At 38.0% G+C, this 19,990-nt stretch overlaps 1 protein-coding gene and 1 non-coding gene across 2 annotated transcripts in view; one reads left to right on the plus strand and one right to left on the minus strand.

The window, feature by feature from the left end:
- The window catches only part of PRIM1 (DNA primase subunit 1), a 23,851-nt gene extending 6,300 nt beyond the window's left edge, over positions 1-17,551 (plus strand). Inside the window, exons 3-13 of the mRNA XM_007129393.1 lie at positions 3,735-3,841; positions 3,912-3,985; positions 5,116-5,252; positions 5,667-5,725; positions 6,739-6,848; positions 7,345-7,436; positions 7,606-7,747; positions 10,086-10,155; positions 10,592-10,680; positions 15,772-15,870; positions 17,426-17,551. Coding sequence (XP_007129455.1) covers positions 3,735-3,841; positions 3,912-3,985; positions 5,116-5,252; positions 5,667-5,725; positions 6,739-6,848; positions 7,345-7,436; positions 7,606-7,747; positions 10,086-10,155; positions 10,592-10,680; positions 15,772-15,870; positions 17,426-17,445 — 999 coding nt within the window. The 3' untranslated portion in view covers positions 17,446-17,551. The remainder of the gene's footprint in view (positions 1-3,734; positions 3,842-3,911; positions 3,986-5,115; positions 5,253-5,666; positions 5,726-6,738; positions 6,849-7,344; positions 7,437-7,605; positions 7,748-10,085; positions 10,156-10,591; positions 10,681-15,771; positions 15,871-17,425) is intronic.
- On the minus strand, positions 9,146-9,252 carry LOC112064726 (U6 spliceosomal RNA). Its single transcript, XR_002891628.1, has one exon. It is a non-coding gene; the product is annotated as a U6 spliceosomal RNA (small nuclear RNA).
- Positions 17,552-19,990: the final 2,439 nt, after the last annotated feature.

Raw genomic sequence — 19,990 nt, forward strand, 5'->3', positions numbered from 1 at the left:
CTAGGTCTTTGTTAAACATTTCTTGCATCTTCTCGATCTTTGCCTCCATTCTTTTTCCAATGTCCTGGATCATCTTCACTATCATTATTCTGAATTCTTTTTCTGGAAGGTTGCCTATCTCCACTTCATTTAATTGTTTTTCTGAGGTTTTATGTTGTTCCTTCATCTGATACATAGCCCTCTGCCTTTTCATCTTGTCTTTCTGTGAATGTGGTTTTTGTTCCACAGGCTGTAGGATTGTAGTTCTTCTTGCTTCTGCTATCTGCCCTCTGGTCTGACCCTTTTTATTTTTAATATATTTTTTCCTACCTATTTTCTCTGGTCTCTAGAAATCCTAAAGGCGGATTTTATGTCTTATACTGGTCTTCTAATTCTTTTTTTTTTTTTTTTTTTTTTTTTTGGCAGTACGCGGGCCTCTCACTGTTGGGGCCTCTCCCGTTGCAGAGCACAGGCTCCGGACATGCAGGCTCAGCGGCCACGGCTTACGGGCCCAGCCGCTCCGCGGCATGTGGGATCTTCCCTGACCGGGGCACGAACCCGTGTCCCTTGCATTGGCAGGCGGACTCTCAACCACTGCGCCACCAGGGAAGCCCCTAATTCTATTTTTTTTCTTCCTATATTTTAGTCTCCTTTTTCTCTACTTTCTGGGGAATTTCCTATAAAGTTTTTCATTTCTGCTATTATATTTTCATTTCCAAGAACTTTTTTTTTAGCACATCTTGTACTTTTTTCATTGATACATCTTCTCTCACTGAGATATCAATGATAGTTTTTAAAAATTTTTTTCTGTTCCACAGGCTCTTTTCTCTAAAGGTGCATTTTTTCTGTTTTTTTCCACTCTTTCATATCAGAGGTTTTCCTCATATGTCTGGTAGTTTCTTGCTTGTTGCTTATATTTAAGAATAGAGTACTAAAAGGCTGATTGGAGACTCTGTATACATGGCTGAGATTTCTTTACTACAGAGTGATCTGGCTGGGCTGTTTTATTGGGGCGAATCTCTGATGTCAATTTCTCTAGATATTTGCTAGAATGAAAACTCCACTTGATCACTGATCTATTCCTAGAGCCTAATAACAGTGCCTGACACACTTGGACAGAGTCTTCAGAAAGGAATCTTCCCGTCTCCTGCCTGGGGTGTTAGTGGAAGGGTACAGAGGAGAGGGCTGGGTCTCAGCAGTCCCCATGTAAAGGTCTAATTAATCCTCTGAGTATCTGTACAACACATCCTTCTTCAGCTGTGCCTGTTGTCCCCTCCCCAGCCCAGAGACCCTCTGTTTTATGCTCTGCAGATAATAATTCAGGTATCTTTGCCAGAGAAATGGAAGCACAGTCACCTAGCTCCACAGAGTAAGTGTAGCACTATGGGGGAACTAACTGCTTCAGAAGTAGATTTTAAATCAGTCCTCTTGTTTTTAATCTCACCTCCAGAGATACCTGTTGTCACCTATTCCTGAGACTTTTGGGGATTCTGAGGTGTAAATTGGGTTCCTTCTTATCCTTTACTGAGAGCTGAAGATTCAGTTTTTTGGTTCTCCTTATAAAAATTGTGGTGGGGGCTTCCCTGGTGGCACAGTGGTTGAGGGTCCGCCTGCCGATGCAGGGGACGCGGGTTCATGCCCCAGTCCGGGAGGATCCCACATGCTGCGGAGCGGCTAGGCCTGTGAGCCATGGCCGCTGAGCCTGCACGTCCGGAGCGTGGTATTGTCTCCTCTCTGGTTCTTTTTTTTTTTTTTTTTTCCAAGACACCTCTTTATTGTGTTAGAAAAGGTTGGTTACAACAGTTTCTCTAGACATGGAAGGCAACACTGTCCCCAGACCCAGGGGGACCAGAAAATTTATAGCATCAGAGGAAAGCCAGGGCAGGAAGCCAGAGCCTACTGAGGACAGAGCTGGCCTTAAGACCAGAATATTTTCTTCCCCCTGCTCCTTACCTGACCCCAGGGTTCTTGCCCCAGCTTCAGCTGCCAAGACATCATTCTTCACCCCAAGATCCTCCTAGCTACCACAATTCGACAAAGGTGCAGTTGGGGAACTTCAGGGTGGGAGTACAGGCTGTGCCCCTAGCCCTGTGGCCTTTGCTCACCGTGAGGTACCCAGTGCCCGTCCCTCAGCCAGCTGTGCCTCCTGGGGAGGGGCCTGGTCATGCAGGTCAGGCAGGGAAAGGGGCTGCTCGGGTCAGCACCAGGCCCCTCTCTGGTTCTTTTTTTAAAAGACTTATGCCAATGAACTTACTTACAAAACAGAAATACAATCACAGGGACTTCACTGGCAGTCCAGTGGTTAAGACTCCACGCTTCCAACGCAGGGGGTGTGGGTTTGATCCCTGGTCAGGGAACTAAGATTACATATGCTGCGGGGCGCAGCCAGAAATAAAAAAAGGAAATAGAGACATGGATGTAGAAAACAAACTTACGGTTACCGGCGGGGGAAGGAGGGGAGAGGGATAAATTGGGAGATTGGAATTGACATGTACGCACTACTATATATAAAATAGATAACTAATAAGGACCTACTGTATAGCACAGGGAACTCTACTCAATACTCTGTAATGACCTATATATGAAAAGAATCTAAAGAGTGGATAGGGACTTCCCTGGCGGCCCATGGGACTCTGCACTTCCACTGCAGGGGGCTCGAGTTCCATCCCTGGTCGGGGAACTAAGATCCTGCATGCCAAAAAAAAAAAAAGAGTGGATAGGGGCTTCCATTATGCATAGTGGTTGAAAATCCGCCTGACAATGCAGGGGACATGGGTTCAATCCCTGGTCCGGGAAGATCCCACGTCATGGAGCAGCTAAGCCCGTGCACCACGGCTACTGAGCCTGTGCTCTAGAGCCCGTGTGCCACAACTACTGAGCCCGCGAGCCACAACTACTGAAGCCCACGCGCCTAGAGCCCGTGCTCCACGAGAGAAGCCACCACAATAAGAAGCCTGTGCACTGCAATGAAGAGTAGCCCCCTCTCGCCACAGCTAGAGAAAGCCCTCACGCAGCAACGAAGACCCAACACAGCCAAAAATAAATAAATTTTTTTAAAAAAGTGGATATATGTATATGTAAAACATTCACTTTGCTGTACAGCAGAAACTAACACAACATTTAAAATCAACTATACTTCAATAAGAATTAAAAAGTAAGTGAATGAATAAAAGACTTGTGCCTTAAAAAAAAAAAACCTTTTATTTTTGCACAGGTTTAGAGGAAGCCAAATAAGTATTTGTATTCAGTCCACTTTCTTTACCAGGTAGTCCATCGCCTCAAAGGAGATTACTTACAGCTTGAACCAGGCTAATTGAGAGATCTTTTTGAATTATTGAAAATTTTTAAATACATTTCTGTTACTTATATGTCCAGTAACAATTAAAGGTCCTTAAAATACCTTGCAGTAGGGCATTAATTATTTGTATGTACTTTTCCTTATCAGAAACCTAAAAACTCATGATTTCTATTGATCAACAGATGTTTATTATACAATGTCATATATATCAATTATATCTCAATAGAACCAAAAAAAATATGGTAATGTGTATTTATCACATCTTGTTTTAAGTAGATGAAAGTTACACTGTCATCAATTCTGGATGTATAGGATTGAGTCAGTGACCTTCAACTGACATAGACTTGGCATATGGTTTCTTCACTTCTCTTTGGCCACTTTTTCTGTGTAGGTAGAAAATAAGCATATCTGGCAGCATGGCAGCTGTTATAGAAACATTGTTATTTTGTACTTGTAGCCCAATCAACACAATACAGTGAAGCTGGGAGCTTTCCAGGCTCAGGAAAAAGAACTGGTGTTTGACATTGACATGACAGACTACGACGATGTGAGGAGATGTTGTAGGTGAGTTCCACATGTTTTGATGGTAGGTGGGTGGTATCACTGACAATGAGTAATGATGATTCTGCTCCAGTTCTGCAGACATATGTTCTAAGTGCTGGACCCTCATGACGATGGCCATACACATCATCGACCGAGCATTGAAGGGCAAGTATTAACAGTATCTGAGTGGGGTCAAACGCGAGAATCTGTTTTCCTCTGAATATTAACCTATCTATACCATTTTGTAATCAAATCTCATAAATTCCTGACATGTTTCTTTGAAACATATGCTAGGGAAAATAAAAGATTAGAATAAAGTTGTAGTTAAAACTTTGATAAAGCTACTGATCAAATCATTTAATTTTTTCCCAATTCAATCATCTGTTGAGCAACTCTTGCAAGCTGGGTACTGTGCTAGATGAGGGAACTATGAAAGATAACAATTCTTACCTCAGGTAGGTTATGCAGTCTAAGGAGGAAACAAGAAAATTCAGGATTACATATGCATTAATATGCACAGGATGCTATGGGGATATAGAACAGCAGGAGTGCATACAGGAATGGGAAGAGATTAGATGAGAAAAGGCTTCCTAGAAGAGGTGATGATGAGGATGATAATTATAGTAATAATAGCTAACTCTTATATAGGGGGCTTATGATGTACCAGGCACTGTTCCAAACACTTTAAATGTATTAACTCTCTTAATATCCCTAGACTGGGTCTTTAGAGATAAATGGCAGTTGGTCAGGGAGAGAAATGGAAGTACTGGGGCATGAAGACATTCTTAGCAGAGAGACCAGGATAGGTAAAGAACTGAAGGCAAGAGCATGGGGGGCGTGGGAAACTATTGGGGTGGCCAAAAAGTTCATTCGGGTTTTTCTGTAAGAGGATATGCAAGACCCTAATGAACTTTTTGGCCAACCCAATACGAATAATGTACAGTTGACCCTTGAACGACATGGGTTTGAACAGCGCATGTCCACTTAAACAGATTTTTTTTCAATAGTAAATTCTACAGTACTATATGATCTGTAGTTGTTTAAATGTGCAGATGTGGAACCGCAAACACAGAGGAACTGATGCAGAGGAACTGTTTCTATGGAGGGCCCACTATAAGTTATACATAGATTTTCGACTGGGGAGCGTTGGCACCCCAATCCCCACTTTGTTCAAGGGTCAACTGTAATATACTTAAGATGAGTACATGTGGATAAGAGGTTAAAAAAAGCTAAAGAAGTAAGCAAGAACCAGGAATTCATAGATTTGTTTTAAAACCTATTTCTCCCCTCCTCAGAGGACTTTGGATTTAAACATCGTCTCTGGGTATATTCTGGAAGGAGAGGTGTTCATTGCTGGGTCTGTGATGAATCAGTTAGAAAACTGTCCTCTGCAGTACGTTCTGGGATAGTTGAATATTTGAGTGTTGTAAAGGTAAGGTCTTCTTAATGATATTTACATTTCTTTGTTTGCTAGATATTACCAAGCCTGGTATGTTTAGTAACAAAATTAAACTATCTTTTAAGAATTCGTATTTCAGAGTAGATGATTTTACCAGTAGATCAATTAAAATCAGAGTAGCTACATTTTTTAAGATGCTTCATATTTTGCTGTTAAGCATCCTCTTTTGTGGCATAAGGAAGATTAGTTTACTTTTCTGGTTCAAGTATGTCAAGTAAAGTTAACCCAGAAAGTTACAGGTATTGAGACTATATAAAATGGCATCCAAGGTTCTATACTTTGACAGAATTTAATCAATATCTTTAGAACACGTTAAAGAAAGTTTTAATTATTTCATTTATGTTACATAATATACACGAAGTGTTTTTTTGATGGTTTGTTTTTCAGGGTGGTCAAGATGTTAAAAAGAAAGTTCACCTAAGTGAAAAAATTCATCCTTTTGTCAGGTCTGTTGGAAAAGACTCCATGAAGTTTAAGTTGTGTCTGATATACCTACATGTGCTTTTAGAATTACCTGATCAATTTTCTCTGCTGGGGTAGCATTTTAAAATAATAATAGCTAGAGTTAATTGAGTGTCTATTTTATACGCTCCGTTATTCATGATAGGTGCTTCACAAATATTCTCATTGGTCTTCACAACAACCTCATTAGATACATGATCGTATCTCCATTTACAGATGAGAGAAGTGAGATTTGGAGAGATTGTATAATTTGCTTGGCTTCACACAAGTAATTATTAAATTCAGGATTCATGTCCTGGTCTGCTTGATTCCACTGAATTCACTACTTCTCCAGGATAATGGAAAGAGGATTTGCATTAGGAGTAAGAATCCCTATTCTGCCAGTTTAATATAACCTTGATAAATATTAGAGCCTCTGTTTCTTAACAGTATAGGGAGAACAATGTCTGCTCCATCTATCTCACAGAGTTGTGGCAAAGATAAAATGAAACAGTAGAGGGACTTCCCTGGCGGTCCAGTGGTTAAGACTCTGCGCTTCCACTGCAGGGGGTGCGGGTAAATAAATAAACAGTAGATGTGAAGTCTATTTTCAAACTGCTAAGCACTATATAAGTGTTGAGGTGTTAAAGCAAGCAATTCAGAGTAGAAACTATAGACTGTATCCCACATCCTACTACTGATGTATTATTATGCTGTCCTGACTTGGTTGCTTTCCACCCTTGTTACATACTTATGATGCTATTATCTTCTAAATTTTGGAGTTTAAAAAGTAAACATTTCTTGAATATCTGGTCTAAACCAAGTACTATGCTAGGTTCTTTCCCCTTAGAGTGTCTCATTTAACTCTTATAACCCTGTGAAGAGATGTAATTCCAGTTTTACCTAGTTAAGTTTTAGAAATTCAGTGAAAATAAGTACTAGCCTTCCAAGTGGACAAAAGCCATGTGGCATATGTGTTGCTAATAGTGTTGGGACTTTGTTATTGTTATTCCTACAGAAAATCTATAAACATAATAAAAAAATACTTTGAAGACTATGCCTTGGTTGATCAAGATATTCTTGAGAATAAAGAAAGCTGGGATAAGATTTTAGCCCTTGTTCCTGAAAATATCCTTTCCCAAGACCATTTCTATGTGAGCTACTTGTATTGATCTATGATATTATAAATGTGTTCTGCCTACATATTCTCATATGCTTATAAGTCTAATGTTTTTACACAAAACATCTCCTGTGTTTCTGCGTTTTTAAATCTCTAGTCTGGAATACAATAAGAAGTGAGGCCATTTTGTAAATAAATTTCCTCATTTTGGAAGTTGATCCTCCTAAAATTAATGACTGCTTAAAGGATGTGGGATCATCCTCAAAATATGTACAGACCAGGGACCAGTTTTACCTTAAACTTTACAGTTATTTTGGCATTCTTTGTTATATCTAATATAGTTTAACAGTGGAATTTCTCTAAGGATATGTGTTTAATATTTGCATTTTAGAAAACAATCATTACTTTCTATGTGAACTTTAGATATCCTTGTGGTAATACATACTGAAAATAAGTTGTTCGTTGATGTGCCCTAAATGAGTGTGTTCCTTAATGACCCATCACCAATGCATGATGAACTTCAACAAAGCTTCCAAAAGCATCACAATTCACTTCAGCGCTGGGAGCATTTGAAGAAAGCAGCCAGCAGATGTCAGGTATATTCCATTGAAATCTGTATTACAAATACAATAATGCAACTTTTAATTAAATTCTTATTGTTTTGCTTACTAAGTTAAAGATGGTTGAAGATCACTTTTTAACCACTTTAAAGAAATCCTCAAAAATTCCTACTGATCCTCATGCTGGACTTGCATCTACTTTTAGAATAACAGCAAAAATGACAAATGTGGACCCTGGCTTGAGTGGGAGATCATGCTCCAGTACTGTTTTCCACGACTGGATATCAATGTTAGCAAAGGAATCAATCATTTACTGAAGAGCCCTTTTAGTGTTCATCCTAAAACAGGTACTATGTAAAGAAAGTAAGGAAAATAAAAGAAAAATCAAAGTTATTTTTTGTTTTAGAAAGCATATCACTGGGTGTGAATGTCTGAAATAGTAAAGGTTGAAGAATTGTTCTGTCAGCTAATGCCCGCGTTCACTGACTTTTCAGTTGTTGATTAGTAGCTGCCTGATGAGTTTCCACTATGTAAATACTTTTTAGTTGGGTTTCTGAGGTTCATTTTTAGAAGTAGAGTTGGAGAGGAACTTAGAAATCACAGAACAATAGCTCTCATTGGCCCAAGATGTTAAAGTGACTTGTCCACAGTCTTAAAACAAATAGTGGGGAATAATACCCTGATGGTCCAGTGGTTAGGACTTGGCACTTTCACTCATGGGGCCCGGGTTCGATCCCTGGTCAGGGAACTAAGATCCTGCAAGCCTCGCAGTGCAGCCAGCAACAGACATATTGTGTCAGAGCTAGTAATAGAGTTCAGTTCTTAAAACTCAAAGTTCCATGCTTTTTCCACTATGCTGCCTCCCTCAGTTCTTTTTCAATAGATTTAGCTTTCCTCTTTCACATTTCTCTTAGATAAGATTTGATGGACTGAAACTGACTTTAAAATAAATATGGCAGTGGTATATTGGCATAAACTTTGCCCCATCCAAACAGGGGACACAATTAAAGAAGTATCTAGTCCTTTTTAGTGTCAACAATCCAACTCTGCCACTTGCTGTGGGATGTTAAGCAAATTACTCTTGGTTTTAGCATTTGTAAAATGGAGATAATAATAGTACCTACCTCAGTGGGTTATGGTGAAGATCTAAAATGTAAAGTGCTTAGAAAAGTGTCTTTCATATATTCAATACTCCCAAATTGGGACTTCCCTGGTGGTCCAGTGGCTAAGACTCCACACTCCCAATGTAGGGGGCCTAGGTTTGATCCCTGGTCAGGGAATTAGATCCCACATGCCACAACTAAGAGTCCACATACCACAGCTAAAGATCCCGCATGCCACAACGAAGATCGAAGATCCCACGTGCCGCAACTAAGACCCGGTGCAGCCAAATAAATAAATAATATTTTAAATTAATTAATTTATTATTTTTTTAACATCTTTATTAGAGTATAATTGCTTTACAATGGTGTGTTAGTTTCTGCTTTATAACAAAGTGAATCAGCTATGCATATACATATATCCCCATATCTCCTCCCTCTTGCATCTCCCTCCCATCCTCCCTATCCCACCCCTCTAGGTGGTCACAAAGCACGAGCTGATCTCCCTGTGCTATGTGGCTGCTTCCCACTAGCTATCTATTTTACATTTGGTAGTGTATGTATGTCCTTGCCTCTCTCTCACTTCATCCCAGCTTACCCTTCCCCCTCCCCATGTCCTCAAGTCCATTCTCTACGTCTGCGTCTAAAAATATGGAACGCTTCACGAATTTGCGTATCATCCTTGCGCAGGGGTCATACTAATCTTCTCTGTATCGTTCCAATTTTAGTATATGTGCTGCTGAAGCGAGCACTAAATTTATTTATTTTATTTTATTTATTTTTGGTTGCATTGGGTCTTCGTTGCTGCACGTGGCCCTCTCTAGTTGCAGCGAGCAGAGGCTACTCTTCAGTGCGCGGGCTTCTCATTGCGTTGGCTTCCCTTGTTGCAGAGCATGGGCTCTAGGTGCGGGGGCTTCAGTAGTTGTAGCACACGGGCTCAGTAGGTGTGGCTCGTGGGCTCTAGAGCGCAGGCTCAGTAGTTGTGGCACATGGGTTTAGTTGCTCCACGGCATGTGGGATCTTTCTGGACCAGGGCTCGAACCCGTGTCCCCTGCACTGACAGGCGGATTCTTAACCGCTGTGCCACCAGGGAAGTCCCATAAATAATTTTTTCTTTACTCCCAAATTGCCTTGTTTCCTTTAATAATCTACAGTGACTCTGTAGTGTATACATTTATACAGCCCCTTTTCAGACCTGCCAACACATAGGTGTCTTTTCAATTTCAGCAAATAACTCAAGGTAATGAAATGAACTATTTCCATCTATTCTGTTCCATTTTGAGGACTCTAAATTTGAGACTGTTGTACTTAAATATAGGAGGATATAGGGAAGAGGAAGATAGAAATAAAAGTAGAAATAACAGCAACTAGGTAATAGCTCAACAGTCTTTCACATCTATTTTTTGGTGTTTTGTTAAGAGAAATAAAAGACACACCTAATGTGTCTAAATACTGTTCTTAACAGATGAGTCTAACCCTCTTTCTAAGCCTTGGATTAAAATTTTAGCCAAAAATAACTCATAGGAGACAGCTTATAATGATCCGTATTCCACAGTCTTCAGTTTATAACTTTTGGTTCTCACAGGTCGCATTTCTGTGCCTATTGATTTACAGAAAGTGGATCAGTTTGATCCATTTACTGTTCCAACCATAAGGTATGTTCCAGATCACTGATCACTCCTTTTTTGTTTGTGATTGTTGTTCTAAATGTGACGTATGTTGGATTAGATCCCTTCAAGAGAGGCAGCTTCTCTGAGGCTGTATGATGATGCCCTAGTAGAGCAACATTTCCTAGTGAGTTCCATAGAACACAAGTTTTTCAGCTGCTATTATGCAAAAAAAGAGTTCAAATAAGTTTGGGAAATGCTGACTTAAGCAGATTAAAAATTCTTTACTGCAAAATTTCCTGGTCTTTAATATGCTAATGTGCATGGAAAACTCCAAGAAGAGATTATGGTTTTTAGAATATCCCAAATTTAGTTGGCCACATAATTTTTTCACAGAAAATCTTGTGAGATTCATGTGCTTTCATACACTGGGTAATGTTGACCAAGAACCAACTTTAAAATTATCTTATTCTACTATGTGTAGTTCCATTTGCCATGAATTGGATGTTATTTCCACTAAAGAAGAAGAAAAAGAGAATGGAGCTGAATCTGATATCAAACATAGAACCAGAGGTAGGTTAATATATTGAAGTCTCACTTTAACATAATCTTTTTATATAGACATCTTTCTGTGACTCCAGTAATTAACTCCTCTTGGATTCAGACCAGAATAGATAAATGTTTATCCTGAAACCAGCTCAGTAACAAATAATATTATAGCAATGTTTCTGTCCTTCATCAGTTGCCCAAACGGTGCTGTTGAATCCAATTTGAGTCAACCAGTATTCACAAGTAACATCTGAATGCCAGGATCTATATTGTAAGATTAAATTGTCAGTTGGTTTTGATAGTTGTTTGAATCTCACAGTCTTTTTTTTTTTTTTATAATACAGCAGGTTCTTATTAGTTATCCATTTTATACATATTAGTGTATATATGTCAATCCCAATCTCCCAATTCATCCCACCACTATCACGCCCACCCGCCACTTCCCCCACTTGGTGTCCATACGTTTGTTCTTTACATCTGTGTCTCTATTTCTGCCCTGGTCACCAGTTCATCTGTACCATTTTTCTAGGTTCCACATATATGCATTAATATACGATATTTGTTATTTTCTTTCTGACTTAACTTCACTCTGTATGACAGTCTCTAGATCCATCCACGTCTCTACAAATGACCCAATTCCATTTCTTTTATGGCTGAGTAATGTTCCATTGTATATATGTACCACGTCTTTTTTATCCATTCATCTGTCGATGGCCATTTAGGTTGGTTCCATGTCCTGGCTATTGTAAATAGTGCTGCAATGAACATTGGGGTGCATGTGTCTTTTTGAATTATGATTTTCTCTGGGTATATGCCCAGTAGTGAATCTCACAGTCTTATATTCAACAACTATTTATTTAACAACTACTATATATGCAATATTTTGTTCTCTACTTTGTTTTTATATCTAGATGAGTGTTCTGTTAAATACATGTCTAAACTGTGATTAAATTGTATATTCAAGAATTTGAAGGAGCTGGGAATATAAAACTTCCCGTTAGTGAAAGTCAAATCTTCTTATACCAATACCCAAGAGACACTATAGCAGTAGAGTCCAATAGCACTTTCTGTGATGATGGAAATGTTATGCATGACCCAAATGGTAATCACTAGTCATATGTGGCTTTTGAGCACTTGAAGTGTGAGAAACTGGATTTTTAATTTCATTTAACTTTAATTTAAATAGCCTCATGTGGCTAGTGACTACTGTAATGGGCAGTGCAGATCTCTCATCTCTGACCTTTTTAGTCAAATGCTGCTACCCTTCTTTCAGAATCCAAGTTCGAATATCACTTCATATATTCTAGCTCTAACATAATACGTAAACAAGTGCATTCCACCATCATTATTTGTAGAATGATTACAAGCATTCTGTTTAAAATATTGGAAAAAAGTCTCCAACATAAATAAACTGGATAATAATAAACTGGAAAAAAGAACTCAGGGAAAACAGACAATGCAAGGAACAAAGGAAACCTTTTTTAAAAAAAACGATATCTGGTCTTCCCTGGTGGCGCCGTGGTTAAGAATCCACGGCTGCGGAGCCTGCGTGCCACATCTATTGAAGCCTGCACACCTAGGGCCCATGCACAGCAACGAAGACCCAACACAGCCAAAAATAAAAATAAATTAAATAAATAAATTTACATTAAAAAGAAAAACGATATCCTCAGAGAATAAGAGAAGATAGTGTATCCATGAAACAAGACCAGAATGCTATGAAAAAGAAACACTCAGAGAACAAGAAAGAAGTCTTTAAAAATCAAAAAAAATCACCATTTGAATAAAAAGTTCAGTGGAAGGGCTGGAAGAGAAAAGTTGAGATTTCCCAGAAAGTAATACAAAAAAGACAAGTTAGTTGTTTTTTTTTAAGGAGGAAAAAGATGAAATTAAATACTAGTTCAGGAGGTCTAAAATTAAAGACTGGTTCAGGCGGTCTAATATCTGACAGAAAAAGAATATATAAAACAGGGAGGAAAAAATTGTCAAAATTATATAGGACAACATCCCAGAAATGAGCCCTTTGCTGAAAGGGCTCAGCATAATAAGAATGATGTGCCTACACCAAGGCACATGATTTTGAAATTTAACACTGAGAATTAAGATCTTAAGAGCTTTCAGACCCCTTCCTACTATCCCTCCCCAGCAAAAAAGCCATAGAGCTAGGAAGAATGGCCTTAGATTTCTAAGTAACAATGGAAGTATTCATTTTTAGAAGTGAATGCTAGGAAAGAAAAAAGTAGTTGCCATTCAAGAAGATGGAGAGGTCAGAATTAGGGCAGGGGGCTGCTATTTTTTTCCACTATAAACCTGTTAGGACTACTTTACTTTTTTTAACAAAGTGCATATATTACTGTTAACACAACTTTTTAAATTTAATATTATCTCTTTGTGGACATCTTTTTCCTTTGTTCAGAGGTTTTAAGCAAGCAAGTTTTGGCTCCCTGTAAGGAGAAGCTTTGTAATAAATACAAGTGTTCAAACATAAACTGCACTGCCTATCATTTCAAGTATTCATAAAGGCTAATAGCTATCAGTAAATCAGGGATGCTCTACAGGTGGTGGGAGGCTGGAATAGGTGATATGTAAGTTCCTTATTATTTCTTTAGTTTCTGTGATTCTAAGCTTTTGTCCATTTTCAGATTAGTACCATTTGCTCCTTCCCTTCTACTTCTCAAATCCTGGAATGTTCTCCACTCTCCTCTCTATCTAATTAAATCTTTTTTCTAAGACCCAGTTCATAGCCACCTCAGTCAACTTTGATTGGTCAAATATTATTATTTTTTTTAAAATTAATTAATTTTATTTATTTATTTTTGGCTGTGTTGGGTCTTCGTTGCTGCGTGCGGTGTTTCTCTAGCTGCGGCAAGCGCGGGCTACACTTCGTAGAGGTGCATAGGCTTCTCGTTGTGGTGGCTTCTCTTGTTGTGGAGCACAGGCTCTAGGCGTATGGGCTTCAGTAGTTGTGGCACGTGGGTTCAGTAGTTGTGGCTCACAGGTTTTAGAGCGCAGGCTCAGTAGTTGTGGCGCATGGGCTTAGCTGCTCCGTGGCATGTGGGATCTTCCCAGACCAGGGCTCGAACCCACGTCCCCTGCACTGGCAGGCAGATTCTCAACCACTGCGCCACCAGGGAAGCCCTGGTCAATTCTTTGGACTCATAATTATCCATATGCCTGTTTGGCCTTTAATTATATATTGTTTTCTATCACTACATATAGGAGGTGTTTTTCCAGTTCATTCCAAAACTTGAGGGAATTCCCTGGCAGTCCAGTGGTTAGGACTCCGAGCTTCCACTGGGCCCCGGGTTCCATCCCTGGTCAGGGAACTAAGATCCTGCAAGCCGCACAGCATGGCCCAAATAAATAAATTTTTAAAAGTAAAAACTTCTTGAGACCAAGTAGTATGGTTTATACCTTTTTATAATTTAGCATAGTACTCAATATATTGTATAATAGGCAGTTGTAAATATTTGTTTTATTTGTAAATATTTGTTTAATAATTATATGGAGAGCTTATTATTATATTCCGCAATGGTGAAACATATATAGAGGCTTTCATCCAAGGAGCTTACAATCTTGAATTAAAGGTTCAAAGTACAATGTGGTTGAACCCAAACTAAATTGTTTCTTTGGTATAAGTTTATTTATCTTAAGAAAATTTATATATTAAAAATTTAGAACAAAATTATAATCTACTTTCCTAATTGCCACAATTGAGATATTCATCCTTAATACTGTCATCAAGATTCCTTTTCCAGTCCCAAGTAAGTCAGATAACATTTACTAAAAAAATTTTTAAGTATAGTTTCTTTTTTTTGTTTTGTTTTTTGTTTTAAAATTTTTTGTTTGTTTGTTTAATTTTTTGGCCACATGGCGTGCATGATCTTAGTTCCCCCACCAGGGATCGAACCTACACCCCCTGCAGTGGAAGTGTGGAGTCTTAACCACTGGACCAAGGGCGAAGTCCCTAGTTTCTTTTTTTTACTCTTTCCAGTAAACTATTATGAGGACTCTTAATTCCATGCAGACAAAATCCAAATCTCATTTTGACCTCAATTAATTTTTGCCTCCTTTGGGTATTAATTATAGATTGTTTAATTAAATGGATGATTAAGATTGTGTATTCAAAATTTTATGTACATTTTTAAGACTGTTTTATAGATCAAAGAATACCTGTACTTAATGCATGTGACTATCAACTTCTGATTGTTTCCAGAAGGCATGGCCCTGACTTCACATTTTTAATGTTTTGCTCTGTTGGTAAAACTATTTATTATTGAAGCCACAATTTCTAAAGAAAGGAATGTTTGATGGGACTTAACACATAGCAGTAGATGATGCTATGACTGACTGCTAGAGTAGATGTATACACGTGGTTTGGATGTTTTAGAGCAGCACTGTCTAATACATTAGCCACATGTGGCTATTAGCCACAGATTTTTTAAATTGTAATTAATTTAAACTTAAAAACTGATAATCGATTCAATTATTGGAAAACGTTTTTTTTTTTTGCGGTACACGGGCCCCTCACTGCTGTGGCCTGTCCCGTTGCGGAGCACAGGCTCCGGATGCACAGGCTTAGCGGCCATGGCTCACAGGCCCAGCCGCTCCGCGGCATGTGGGATCCTCCCGGACCGGGGCGCGAACCTGTGTCCCCTGCATCGGCAGGCGGACTCTCAACCACTGTGCCACCAGGGAAGCCCAATTGGAAAACTTTTAAGTATGTTTGGAAAAATTAGTTATATGAGCTTTTTTATCTATACATTTTATAATTTAAATCTAGATCAAATATTTCCAATGATAATATAGTATCTAAATTGAGATGTACTTTAAGTACAAAATACTAGATTTCAAAGACAGTGTGAAAGAATGTAAACGATTTCAATCTTTATCACATGTTGAAATGATATTTTAGATATAATGGGTTAAATAAAATACATTATTAAAATTAATTTCACCTTTTTAATATGGCTACTAGAATGTTTTAAATTACACATTTCTTATTATATTTCTATTGGACAGTGCTATTCTAGAGAATTTTTACAAGAAACTTATACTTTCATGTTATTCTTGCTGCCAAAATGCTAATTATAATTCATGGTCTTCATAATTTAGATTACAAGAAGACCAGTCTAGCTCCTTTTGTAAAAGTTTTTGAGCAGTTTCTTGAAAACCTGGATAAATCTCGAAAAGGAGAACTTCTCAAGAAGAGTGGTAAGATTCTATACCTTTCCCTTATAGCTATTTAGGTCTTAGTACAGGTAGTTTAAAACATCCAGCAAGTGAACAATTTTTAGAGCTGTAATCTTTGCCCTCTCAAAAAAAGTTACTAGTTTATCTCACTATCCTTAGTATTTTGAAAACTGAGGTCCCTTAATTCAATTCAGCACATACTCATTTTAATACCTTCTATGTGTCAGGTACTATGAGGGAAACAAAAATGAATTATACAAAGATGAATTCCACGTCATGGCTCCCCTGCCCTTAAGGAGAACTAACTGGTACAAAACAAAAAAGTACAAAATGCGAAGAGATCTCATCTGATTGAGAGAACCTGGGAAGATTTTATATGAAAAGGGTGGTATTTGAACTCTATTTCAGTGAGCTGCTGTACGAATTCTAATCCCCAGTGCTAATATATCATACCTTGAGGTATGAGTAGGATTTCCACAAGCAGAGATTTGATGAGATAAAGGTACAGGAGTGGAAAAAGGAGACAGGTTGTTCATTCTTGAAGGAACAGCAGAAACAAAGGCATAGAAGCAGGAAAGCATCAAGTCACTCTAGAGGCCATCAAGTAGTACAGCTTATCTGGTAAAAGATGCATCAGGAAGTGATGGGAGAGAAATCCGAAGAAGCAGACTGAAGCCAGAGTATAGACGGCCTCGAATTCCAGTCTTGGGAGTTTGAGCTTAATTCAAATGGGACAGGGAAGCTATTAAAGGTTTTTGAGAAAGGGAGTGCCATGATTTGTAGTTTTATCTATAATGGAAAGATAAATCTAGCAACAGTATATCTGGGGAGAAGCAGGGGATAGACTAGAGCCCAAGAGATCAATTGAGCTATTAGTATTAGGACAGTAGAATTGGAGATCTCCAAAAAGTGCAAATACTGGAGCCATCCTTGAAACTTGGTAATGATTTTTTGGAAGTTGAAAGATCTAAGTAAAAGTGTCACAGAAGCCAAGGGAAAGGAAAGTTTCAAGGAGATTATCAAGTGTCAAATGCAGTAGGGAACTGATAAAATCCTGTTGAGAGTGAGAAAGAAGGAGGTGCTAGGAGGATAGCAGTGTCAAAGGAAGAGTTCTTTGAATAGGAGACACCTGAGCATATGTGTAAGCCAAAAGGAAAAAAATCAACAGTGAATATTATTCAAGAGATTGATGTACCATAGAAAACTGGCAGTGTTATGAAAATACAAACTCCCTTTCCACTTCATTTTTTAATAAAATGTGTGGTGGTTAAAAAGTAGTGCCTAAGATAATGCTCTACTCATAGTAGCCACTCAAATATGTGCTTGTTGAATGAACAGTGATGACTCTGAACTTGGAAAGCCTCATTGAAGCTGCCATTCCAACTGGTCATATTAAGTCCTTTGTATTCTTGTTCTGTACTAGCTCAGCTTATAATGTGGGCTTCAGCAAATGTGAAAGCAAATCTTTATGCATGATGTGAATTTAATGGAAGCATTAAGCAAATCAGGATGTGAAATAAATGGGCTTTGTTTTGTTTTCCTTTACTATCCTTGATAAAAATCTGTTCTATTTTAGATTTACAAAAAGACTTCTGAAGATAACAACTCCCTTTTTACCAATGTGGATATCTTCTCCCTTCAACCAAGAATCAAATACTTCAAGAGCCATTTAATAAATATAGCAGAACTGTATGTGTCTTAATGCTCAAAGCAAAATTTTCTTTTCTTGAAAAATAATTATGTTGAAAAGATTCCTGAGACCACCAAAGGAGAATATTCAGGTTCCTGGAAGGAACAATAATGGGAGGATATAAGTGGACTGCAGATTAATTTGTAAAATTTAATATAATTCTAAGATTTCTGATATAGGTACTCACTTCTACCAGTTGCCATATATAGAGGTAAGTGAGCAGAAAATGCCCAAGACTTTGATGTCAGTTCACCAGATTCAGCCTCCATATTTCTAGGTGAATGAGGGTTTTGTTCTTAAGTCTTAGACACTTAAGTCAATTGTACCTGGAGTGTGTATTCAGTCACTCCCTAATTTTGCTTACTGGTATTTTTATTGGTCAGGCCACACCCCGCTGCTTGTCTTTTAAAAAAATCATTTTAAGATGAGCATCTACACCTACTAAAACTTTAGTTCAAAAGATACGAGTTACTATGTTACAATATTAGGGCCTAGTAGAGTATTTTTTACAACTGTTGGCAATTGTAGCTCCTAACTTCTTCCCTCAGAACAATTTTCTAAGCAATTTAGAAAAAATAACCAACTCCACCAGCATAAAACCTTTTGTACTTGTCAAAACACTTGGACTCTATATCTCCAGACACTTAAATTTAATTTTAAAGGTTTCATTTCTTCTGTATTTGATTTTGTGTGATAGATTCTGAAGTGTCAGATTTCTTTTGCCTGGTTTTACAACCAACCTAACAAAACAGTCATTCTGGTTTACATTCTGTCTTTTGAGAAACGCTGAGAAGCAAGTTATCAGGCTGGTGCTTTCCTTGCGTTATGAAAATTTTCCTTCCTTTGCACTACCTATAACATTGTTTTCTCCATTGCCACAGTCCTTTTTTTTTTGATTTATATAAAACAGATTCTATAATACAGTCAATACACTGAAATGCCTTTCATTTCTTTCTCTTTTCTAATTTTTTAAGAAAAAATATTAAAGACTATTGTGTAAAATTCTTCATCTGAGCTTCTGTTTACTATGTATTGTTCAGTCTTTTTGGAAAACAGTGACTGGTCAATTAAAACTCCTGAATACAAAATTACTAAAGACTTAGGATTCCTCTGGTGGTCCAGTGGCTGACTCTGCGCTCCCAATGTAGGGGACCCCAGTTCGATCCCTGTTCAGGGAACTGGATGCCACATACTGCAACTATGAGTTCGCAGACCCAGCACAGCCAAGTAAATAAAAAAGAATTTTTTTTAATTACTAAAGACTCATTAGTCCATCTTAACTCAGAATGAGTAGAAAGACTGGTATTATGCTTTCAGCAAGAGGTGTTTTAGGCTTCCAATATGTCTAGCATTAAAACATTTTAATGCTTTAATATTAGAGCCCTTGATAAAAACCGGTATAATTGCCCATAAAATATAGAATATATTGTGCTTTTGTAAAAGAGCGTTTGGTTCTTGAAGACAACAGAAACATAAAGACTTGACTTCCCTAGCTCTGATTTGCCTTCTCATCCATATATGAGAATTGTAGAAACAAAGGGCACAGAACTGGTTTCCGTCTGCAAACTTGCCCAGTTTATAGAGAAACCCAAAGAAAGAAAATACATCCTTCCTTAGCTAATCATTAACAGAGTTAGAAAAATCAGTGGGCTTGCTGGGAAAGAAAGGGGAATGGTCAAAATGTAGGTTTGTCTAAGGAGATGGTTGGCTATTGCTGGCCCTTTCTTCTGAAGGTAAATGGACTGCATTGACAAGTCTCCCAGATCACTATTAGGTAGAAATTCTATTAACAATTTTAACACTTTTTAAGTAATGTACATAATTTAAATCTTCCTAACAGTCCTATGAAGCAGCTACTATTATCCCCATTTCATAGATAAGGAAACTGAGGCATATATGTGTTAATTAAATTACCAAAGGCCGCCATTAGGTAACCTAGCTGAGATTCAAACAAAGAAGTCTGGCTTCAAAATCCATGTTCTTATTCACTCCATAATATTGCCACTCCTATCTAAAGAGAATTTCAGAATTTTTCATTCCTGGTAAACTCCACTATCTCATTTAATCTTAATTCACTAATCCTAATCCTCACTTCACTATGGTAAAATATCAGAAATTTTAAAGTAGCTTTCAAAGCATTGCTTATCTTAAAAGGCAGCCACCATTGTCTTAAAGCCACTAGCTCAAATAGCGTTAGCTGGTTTAGGTAATTTATGTGTTGAGTCCTTTTGGAGAGAGGATATGGGAGTCAGGATCCCTAGCCTCTTCATTAACAAGACACTGTTACATTCTACTTTTAAAAAATCATACTGTATAAAGCGTGGGATCCTGGGCCTCTAGAACGGACGAGTTTCAGGATATAATGTCCAAAACAGAAGCAAAAAGAATTGTATATGTGCCTATGGTTCTTTTTTCTGAATAGGGGAATTTACACCTTTATAATAATCTAAA

This window comes from Physeter macrocephalus, chromosome 6 (assembly GCF_002837175.3).
Source record: "Physeter macrocephalus isolate SW-GA chromosome 6, ASM283717v5, whole genome shotgun sequence".
In the NCBI taxonomy this organism is placed as follows: domain Eukaryota; kingdom Metazoa; phylum Chordata; class Mammalia; order Artiodactyla; family Physeteridae; genus Physeter; species Physeter macrocephalus.